The sequence below is a fragment of the Entelurus aequoreus genome, linkage group LG12 (genome assembly GCF_033978785.1).
Source record: "Entelurus aequoreus isolate RoL-2023_Sb linkage group LG12, RoL_Eaeq_v1.1, whole genome shotgun sequence".
NCBI lineage: Eukaryota > Metazoa > Chordata > Actinopteri > Syngnathiformes > Syngnathidae > Entelurus > Entelurus aequoreus.
Window position 1 is genome coordinate 18940990 of NC_084742.1, and position 10106 is coordinate 18951095.

Consider the following 10106-nt stretch of genomic DNA (forward strand, 5'->3'; position numbering starts at 1 on the left):
GGGGGAGGGAGGTTTTTTGGGTTGGTGCACTAATTGTAAGTGTATCTTGTTTTTTATGTTGATTTAATAAAAATAAAAAATAAAAATAAATAAAAAATAAAAAACCGATACCGATAATTTCCGATATCACATTTTAAAGCATTTATCGGCCGATAATATCTGCAGGCCGATATTATCGGACATCTCTACTTAGAACCATATAACCTGGTATGTGAAATATGCTAACTGTTAGCATGCCAACGTTAGCACACATGCTAATTGTTAGCATTTGAATGTTAGCATGCTAACGTTTTAAGCTAGCTCTGTAGATCATTTTGTACAGTTACACCTAAAACTCACGGATTCAGACACTCGGCACAATCTTAAAAGTACGGCGGCTCCCGGCGACCCGAGGTCCAGGGCACAGATAGCAGGCTCATCAAAATATCCGTGGGAATTTCCTAGTTGTAATTGAACTTGTGCCGTCGTTTCGCGGGCCAAAATGTCGTTTGAATACCTCTGAGCTAGGCCTTACGCCCTTGTCCTGTTTTATGTGGCAATTAAGCTATCACTTAGCAACTCTTCATGCCATTTCTATCTTTGTCTTGTTAACTCCAGGTGGACAACGAGTCCAACACCCTCCAGGACGGCTCCCTGATTGACTTGTGCGGGGCAACGCTGCTGTGGCGGACCCCCGCCGGCCTGCGTCACACCCCCACCCTCAAACAGCTAGAGTCCCTCCGCCAGGAGTTGAACGCTGCGCGGCCCCAGTGCCCCGTGGGCTTCAACACCCTGGCCTTCCCCAGCCTGGCCCAGCGCGAGATTGTGGACAAGAAGCAGCCGTGGGTCTACGTCAACTGCGGCCATGTGCACGGCTACCACAACTGGGGCTACCGCAAGGACAAGGGCCCCGCCGGCCCGGGCGGCACGGTACCTGCCAGCACCGGCGAGAGAGAGTGCCCCATGTGCAGGCGGGTGGGCCCCTATGTGCCACTGTGGCTGGGCTGCGAGGGGGGCTTGTATCTGGATGCGGGACCTCCCACTCATGCCTTCTGCCCCTGCGGTCACGTGTGCTCTGAAAAGACAGTGGCAGGATGGAGCCAGATCCCGCTACCCCACGGGACCCATGCATTCCATGCCGCCTGCCCCTTCTGTGGCACCTGGTTGACTGGGGAGCAGGGCCACATCAAACTCATCTTCCAGGGTCCTGTCGACTGAAGCCCTAACCCCCTAAAGGGAAACAACAGGACTCTCATGCAATAGCTGCTGCCACGGCTTCACGTGTAATTTGTGTGTATGGACACTTTGTAAATAAATGTGTTGACACGATTGTCTACTTTGTTCACTGCAGAGGACATTTTCACTTAGGTGCAGTGAGTTGAACCTCCACTCAGCAGGCTAAAAATAACTGAAGGTCACCAGCAACCTCATCACCAGGGCAGAGAGAGAGGGAAGAAGCACTGTCACCACGTAAGAATAGAACATTTTATGGGCTTCTATTGGATTCTAAATGTCCCGTGATCCTATTGGATCTGCATGTGCAGATGAAAAAGATGGGGGCGCGGTCATCCGCCATGCTGCTGAGCAGCCAGAAAAGGACAGAATAAAGATGTGTGAAATGAAAACGTTCCACCATTTTCATTTTGATTCAAATGAGTGGACCGACGGCTGCCTGTAAAAAAGGCGATGCGGGGTAGTCATGGTAACAAGATGCACAACATAGCACAGCAACACCCAAACGTACCTTCAGTTATCCTTTTGGCAGAAGAACGGGCGCACACATTTCAATGTTGATCGTTTTTATCATTTTATTATATAGATATTTATAATATGTACAGACAAACGACAGCACCAACGTGAACAAGCAAAACTCAAAAGACAGAAAGTGACTAACAGGTGCCCAGTGTGCATGTACGTGTGTGTGTGTGTGTGTGTGTGTGTGTGTGTGTGTGTGTGTCTTCATTCACCGCTAGTGCTTTTTCTTTTTTAAATAAGCCAACAAAAAAGTAAGTCATCTCCATCAAGCCATGTGTGAAAGAAGAAATTCATGTTTATCTACACCCCACACAGTGGACTACACGGCACAGTATTTCGTTAATAAACACATTAAAAATCAGTAGAATAGCAAGGTTAAATAAATGCATCAGTCATGAAAGCACAAACATCCAGTATAGATATATTGAAGTCAAGCATCTGCTGGAGATGTGTCCAAATCCATGAGGAATGTTGCACCCTGGTCCTGCTCCAGCCAACAACAAAAACACACACTTCCTAGCCCCCAACACACCTCACGCTGATGCCATTGAGATGTTTTCTACTAAGTTGCAGCCAGGGAGGTCATACCCGGTCTGGAAACCAAGACCAGTCAATCCCTGAAACCTCCACGCGCTCCAGGCACACCAACAGGTCTGAAGGGAGGATTTTAGCCAAAAGGTGACGCCCTAAACCCACTTGAGCAAGCTAACATGATCGGGAGGTAAATCAGACAGCTTCACTTCAGACATGAGAACTCAAAACAATTCTAATTATTCTCTTGCAAGTCGAAACAAAGACTTAGGAATAAAACACAAGGCGTGTTGTTAGTCAGAAGCAGCAGGAAAGAGCATCAAGGTGATGCAGCATCGTGCCGCAGCTCTTGAAGAAGTCCATCATTTGTAGGACAAGCGGAAAAGAACCGTAAGCCCCGCCTCCCTCCAGGTGGAAATAAGCGAGCTGCCGACAAGCAATTATTGACCAAAGACAACCTCTGTGTTGATATTTACTCCACCACCCCCCGCAGTCACCAGGCACTTCAGAAATCTGGGCACGCAAGTACAGTGTCTAGCATTATTTTTATTTTTTTTAACTTATAAGAAAGTATTTTGAAACACTAAAAAAAAAAAAAAAAGGTGTGCAGAGGAGACGCAGAAGACTGAGGATGCTTAGTATTTCACAAGGTCAAGGAGTGCGAGTGGACGATCGTCCTTTTAAACTTGCAGACCTTTAAGATTTGAAGACAGCCATTAAAAAAGCATTAGACTGAGTGTGTGTGTATGCGTGTGCGTGTGTGTGCATGTGTGTGTGCATGTGTGTGCAAACGTGAGCCTGTGACAAACCTGTTGAGATTCAAATGAATGGAAATGTCTGCATCTTCCTGTCATTGCTTACTGCCTCCTGTCTGACCTGCTGGTAGGTGGTAACTCTATGGAGAGACGGTGAGGCGTGGGAGTGAAAAGAAAGCCAGAGGAGGATCTCAAGGGAGTGGTGGAGGAGGTGATCAATGGCCGCCTTAGCAGCAGCCGCCTCCAGTCTGCCTGACGGGCGTGCTCTCAATCTTTAGATTGGGCTTGTCGCCGCCGGCCGTGGCCCCGGGTCCCGTGCGCTTCTTGATCTCGGCGGCCATGGTCATGAAGGCCTGTTCCACGTTGGTGGCGTTCTTGGCGCTGGTCTCCAGGAAGGGGATAGACAAAGAGTCGGCAAACTCCTGCCAAAGAGCAAGAAAGTCATTGCAAGGCCGGGCTGAGGACCACCACGATGTATCCCGGCGGTCCTACCTTTGCTGTGGTGTAGTCCACAACTTTCTTGGTGGTCAGATCACACTTGTTGCCCACCAGGAGCTTGTTGACGTTCTCACTGGCGTAGCGGTCTATTTCCTGGAGCCACTGCTTGACATTGCTGTAGGACTCCTGAGGTACAAGAACGCCATGATGGGGCTTCAACAGTGCAAGACGGACCAAAACAATCAACCACGGCTGCCGCTCAGCCTACCTGGTCTGTCACGTCGTAGACGACAATGATGCCGTGGGCGCCGCGGTAGTAGCTGGAGGTGATGGTACGAAATCTCTCCTGGCCTGCGGTGTCCCACTAATGGAGACACAAACACACACTGTGAGATTTCCTCACAGGGAGCAAGAAATCTCACACGCCTCCTCTCGTCTTTGGTGTTGGGATTTACAGCCTTGGGGGCACAAACTAATATGACCTACGGTTACTATGGTTACTTTTCAGGTGCACAGCAGGTGGGCGTGTGTGTATGTACCAACTATTTGCACTCACTCCTCCACATTCCCGTTTGACAAACCTTTATAATAGACAGTGATGGGCAAGCTACTGGAAAATGTAGTAAGCTAAGCTACTAGCTACTCTCAATTAAATGTAGCCGAGCTATACAAGAGAATTGTAGCAAGCTATAGTGCAAAAGTACATAATATATATTATATACACCTTAGGTCAGGAAAAAACACAGAGGCCATTTCATCCCTACAAGCCTGTTTCACAGGTTTCCCTGCTCTTCAGGGGATTTTTTATCAATGTGTAACAATCCCCTGAGGGCTCGTAGGGATGAAATAGCCTGTGTTTTTTCCTGACCTAAGGTACACTATATTGCCAAAAGTATTTGGCAACCCATCCAAATGATGAGAATCAGGTGTCCTAATCACTTGGCCCGGTGTATAAAATCAAGCACATAGGCATGGAGACTGTTTCTACAAACATTTATGAAAGAATGGGCCGCTCTCAGTGATTTCCAGCGTGGAACTGTCATAGGATGCCACCTGTGCAACAAATCCAGTCGTGAAATTTCCTCGCTCCTAAATATTCCAAAGTCAACTTTATTATAAGAAAAGTGAAGAGTTTGGGAACAACAGCAACTCAGCCACCACGTAAACTGACAGAGAGGGGTCAGCGGACGCTGAAGCACATTGTGCAGAAAATCTGTGCACTGTCAGTTGCTACAGAGCTCCAAACTTTATGTGACCTTCCAATTAGCCCACGTACAGTATGCAGAGAGCTTCATGAAATGGGGTTCCATGGCCGATCAGCAGCATCTAAGCCATACATTACCAAGTCCAATGCAAAGCGTGGGATGCAGTGGTGTAAAGCATGTTGCCACTGGACTCTAGAGCAGTGGAGACGCATTCTCTGGAGTGATGAATCACGCTTTTACATCTAGCAATCTGATGGACCAGTCTGGGTTTGGAGGTTGCCAGGAGAACGCTACATTTCGGACTGCATTGTGCCGAGTATGACATTTTGTGGAGGAGGAATTATGGTGTGGGGTTGGTTTTTCAGGAGTTGGGCTTGGCCCTTTAGTTCCAGTGAAAGGAACTTTGAATGTTCCAGGATACCAAAACATTTTGGACAATTCCATGGGATGGCACTTCAAGTTCATATGTGAGTAAAGGCAGGTGGCCAGATACTTTTGGCAATATAGAGTATATTCCGCTCTACCCCGGTATTGAGCACTGTATAACGGATAAACCACAGAAACCTTGACTAAAATATATATTATATACTGTATAAATACATATTCAACTTAATGTACAACTTTGCACCAAACAAATAGGCAGAGAATAAATGCTCAGTTCGATTGTGTTTTATAATAAACACAAACTGGCCACATGCCCTCTGTCTGGCTTTATAACATTTCTTTTAACTTGCACATGTGTGGTACAATGTACAAAATGAGGTTAAAAAAAAAAAAAATCACTGGAAACAAATTGCATTAAAGACAGTTAAACAACAAAAAATAAAATATCAAATAAACACCAAAATATATACTTTTCAGCACAGAAACCACAGTGGCAAAATGACAATAACCTGGCCAAAGGAAAAGTGCCAAACATTTGTGTCACAAAACAGACATTAAGAAACTCCATATTTACATGAACAAAGGTCAATAAACCTGAGCATATTTTTGTGCCGACACTGGAGTCCCATGTAACTTTTATACCGCTGTGTACAGTAGTAATCTGCATTGACACGTTCCCATCGCCTCCCTGAGTGGTATGCTCACACGGTTGGATTAGCCAGAACAAAACAGAAAGTGTTTACCTGAATATGGCCTATTGACTCACCCTGGAAGAAACAGGTATTTACTGCTGCAGGCAATGCGTTCTGATTTTGCTTCCTGGTTTTAAAGCATCATCACCCGCCCTATCTTGCCTCTCATTGGCCTGCCGTAATGTTTTGCCCTACTTAGCCAATCATGACTCATCATACGTAAACCAACCAATCATCAAGGAGTTTCTCCATTTTCCAGCTTCTGATTGGCTTTGCCGCTTAATCGTGTGTGGTTTGCGTAACCAATCAGATGGCGGGACAATGCTAGAGACAGAAGAAAGGCGTGACTGCATCTGAGCCAAACTGACCAGTTTTAAATAATAATAATAATAATAATAATAATAATAATAATAATAATAATAATAATAATAATATGGGCCAGCTGTTTGATTGTTGTATTTAAAATGATAGTAATGGTAATCATTACTATTCATTCTCAATATAGAAAACTATGTATTTACCATAATAACATTGCACACTCATACACAGCAATACAGCACACATGGTCGTTTAAACGTGGCAAATAATAATTCATATTTCATATTTCAATTCCAGTGGAATGTTGGGATGCTTCTGTTTTAAAAATAATTGAAATTGAGCTTTACTTTTGCTCACTTGCAGTCGTTACGGTTTAAATCTGCATATACATTTGATTACAAATTGAAAGGAAAAGTTTAACAAACATTACAACCAGTATCTTAAAGAAAAAGTACCCACACACAACCAGCGATAAAGCCTATTTTTCGGGAGAACCGTAATTCATTCATTAATTGAGATAGAAAACCAATGTATGTTCTTTTACATCAAGTTGAAACAAGGCCAGTACTCTACTTACATTTCTGAAAATGCCAGTTGTGTGTTGCCTTGAGTTGTTGTGGTGCTCAGCATTGTGACATTTTGAACACCCATAAAAGTTTATTAGTGTAACCTTGTGAACCGATTCCCAATTACTATTTTATGTTCAATCTGAATATTCCCCCATCCCCCTAGTTTTAGCCCTTCCCCATTGGTTTTGCGCGTTCACATCAATCAAGTGGTGTCCGAATTCTCCGTCAGGCAAGGGGGAAGGGCCTATAAATGAAGTGAAGGGGGAGGAGAAACTTCCAACATTACACTTTTCCTGCTAAAAACTGTGGCAGAAAACAAAGAGAAGCCTACAAATGTAAGTATTATGCTTAGTTTTTGATTTTCATAATAATGACACTCGTGGTTTTGTTCAGATGTTCATTCGATGCTCCTCCACGTAAATATTGGCAATTTTCTATTTGTTTGTAGTATTTTTTTTATCGCTTGGTAAAACGATCGACTTCCAGTATTTATTGATAAAGGTAGCTGTAACTATATCATTTAATTTATCAATGTCGAAAGAATAAACGGTAGAAGCACAAACTACGTTTTCAGGCCAGCAACGCGGTTGAAGCTACCGTAGGTTATTACTTCTGAACACTGCGTTCCTTGTTATCATGTTAACATCCTTGTTATCTGCCTCATCACTAATGTAACATACATGTGTGTGAAAAGTCTGAATGTTACATTCACCCTTTGCCATCGCTTTGGGTCTGGAAACAAACGCGAGGCCAACGTGTAACAGCATAAATAACGGATGCATTTTTTGATGAGGGGACACACATCGTCAATCCGCTCCAAATACAACAACAAAAAGGTCTGCTTTCTTCTTGATGTAGACCGGCGAAAGAAAAGAAGAGCCCAAGCAAAGCTAAACATCCCGTGCGACGGCATCTTGAAAGGAAACAAACATTTGTCGCATCTGCTTAACGTCGCTGGCGGCAAACGGTGAAGGTTGATGACGTAGCAAAACTCGAGCAACGTCCGTATTCTTAGGAGCATATATTCAACACTTTGCCAGGGCACTAAAGGAGAGGGTTGAGAAGAAGAGGGAATGGCGGAAGAGGGAGAATTTGGATTGAGCCTCATACTATTGTTAAAACGAGTACTCATTGTTCACGTAGAAGAGTCATTCCAAATATTTGTTCATTTGGCCAGTGTAAAGCAGCTGTGTTAGACAGTTGTGCATAATACAGCACTGTACAGAACAACATTTTAGTCGCATTTGCGACTAAAAATAGGCCGTGCAAGTGTTGGAGGAAAAAAAGTAGCACACGTGCGAAAACAGATTTGAACCCTTTTATCGCATTTTGCTCCCCAAACTTGAGTTGCATTTTTGCCTATCTCTACAGCATGTTTGAAATAGATTTAAACCATAACCATAATGGACTGTGATGTGAAAGTGATTGACGCGGATTGATAACCCTGTGTGCGCTGCAGAGCTGTGTGTGTGTGTGTGTGTGTGTGTGTGTGTGTGTGTGTGTGTGTGTGTGTGTGTGTGTGTGTGTGTGTGTGTGTGTGTGTGTGTGTGTGTGTGTGTGTCCTGACCTCCTCCTCCTCCATGCACAGAGGGGAGCAGGGCTCTTGTTGCTCACAACACGGAATAAACAAAGTCTTAGTTGGAGGAACTGGTCAATAAAACACGTTTTTTTCACCACCTTAAACCCTGACACAAACTGCACTGCGCGCGAGTAACTACAAGGGTTAGTTCGTTTCAGTTTATTTCGAACATGCAATACAATTATAACAAAGGGAATTTAGAACAAAAAAATCAATGATTGAAGTGACAAACTTGCCATCTAAACAATACTTTGTTTGTTGACAAGAACATACAGCCATGGAACACCGCTCAATCTATTTATTAAGCAGAAGTAACACAAACCAGTGAAAGATTCAAAAGAGCTGCCATCAGAGCGGACAAAATGCTGCTGCTAGTATGCTAAGCTAACAAATACAGCTCAAGCTACTAAGCGTGGACTCGCTGACGTCACACGTCACAAGGCAACAGCCACTGCCTTTTAAAAAGGTACACACATTCTGCTCGTAATGAAACTTATCTTAACTGCATTATGCCACATATTTTAATTTTTTTAAGTAGCGAAAAAATTACTTTCCCTACTCATTAATTACATTTATTAAGGAGTAATTCCGTTAATAATTGAATTACTTTTTGGTAAAGTAACAAGCAACAATAATAAAATGCTTTTTAAAAGTAATTTTCAGAACACAGCCTGTCACACAGCATCATGAAGCAGTTGACAGGTTGGTGTTCCTGGCTAAAATATTTGTTTGTATGTCCTATAATAATGTTCAACTATAAAAACCCCATTGTTAAAGGTCAATTATTTTCATGTTGCTTTTGACGTTTAAACGTGTCCCCTTAAACCAGGGCACTTTATTTCAAATGTTGTTCTTTTGTGTTTTTGTTAGCTTTAGATTCAAGCATAGCTAAATTTTTTTGAAAGAAGATTGGAGATTATATTTGACTTATATTATTTCCAAGGCTTTTGATTTTTTCTTATCTCAAAACACTTCTTAAGTTGGGATCCTATTAGGGCTGCAACTAACAACTGATTTGATAATCGATTAATCTGTCGATTATTACTTTGATTATTCGATTAATAATCGGATAAAAGAAACAAACTACATTTCTATCCTTTCCTGTATTTTATTGAAAAAAAACAGCATACTGGTACCATACTTATTTTGATTATTGTGTTCTCAGCTGTTTGTAAATGTTGCAGTTTATAAATAAAGGTTTATTAAAAAAAATAATAATAAAAATTAAAAATTAAAATAAGTAGCCTCTGCGCATGCGCATAGCATAGATCCAACGAATCGATGACTAAATTAATCGCCAACTATTTTTATAATCGATTTTAATCGATTTAATCGATTAGTTGTTGCAGCCCTAGATCCTATTATACAAAACCTACTTTTCTAACTTGTTGGTACCTGTTTTTGTGTATTAGGGATCCCCATCATTGCCAAAAATGTAAAATCTAGGCATGGTGGAGATATTTAGTTACCTCAACGGATATTTCCATTTATGGGTTAGTTTATGGGCCAAACTATATCGGGATTTGAGTTTTCATCCATAACACCCAGCCCTACACTCCTGTTAACCACAGTGCTAGCACAGTGTAGGGATATTCTGTGTTTAATTGAGTGTTACAGTAGGCCTTATGATGCCATTGTGTTTACATGTATGAGTGCACGTGTATTTTGTTTGAGTGTTAATAATGAAATTGTGATATTTGAGACATTTTATTTTGCGACAAAAGAATTTCTGTGCTACAAAATTTTTTCTGTGCTACTAATTTTTTTCATTTAGTAGCACCGGTGCTACAAGTGAAAAAGCTAAGTTAAGAGGCTTGTAATATCGCATCACATTTCTAAAACCCTCTGGCAAGCTACTCATAAAGGTGTGCCAAGCTAGTGGTAGGTCGCAAGCGACAGGT

At 42.5% G+C, this 10106-nt stretch overlaps 2 protein-coding genes across 2 annotated transcripts in view; one reads left to right on the plus strand and one right to left on the minus strand.

Moving 5' to 3' along the window:
* Nucleotides 1–1308, plus strand: part of peli3 (pellino E3 ubiquitin protein ligase family member 3) — a 35064-nt gene extending 33756 nt beyond the window's left edge. The window contains exon 7 of the mRNA XM_062065005.1: nucleotides 598–1308. Within this exon, the coding sequence (XP_061920989.1) occupies nucleotides 598–1197 (600 nt within the window). The 3' untranslated portion in view covers nucleotides 1198–1308. The remainder of the gene's footprint in view (nucleotides 1–597) is intronic.
* Nucleotides 1309–2793: 1485 nt separating this feature from the next.
* The window catches only part of rab1ba (zRAB1B, member RAS oncogene family a), an 11860-nt gene continuing 4547 nt past the window's right edge, over nucleotides 2794–10106 (minus strand). The window contains exons 4-6 of the mRNA XM_062065006.1: nucleotides 3727–3822; nucleotides 3513–3644; nucleotides 2794–3442 (exon numbers count right to left, since the gene is read on the minus strand). Coding sequence (XP_061920990.1) covers nucleotides 3248–3442; nucleotides 3513–3644; nucleotides 3727–3822 — 423 coding nt within the window. The 3' untranslated portion in view covers nucleotides 2794–3247. The remainder of the gene's footprint in view (nucleotides 3443–3512; nucleotides 3645–3726; nucleotides 3823–10106) is intronic.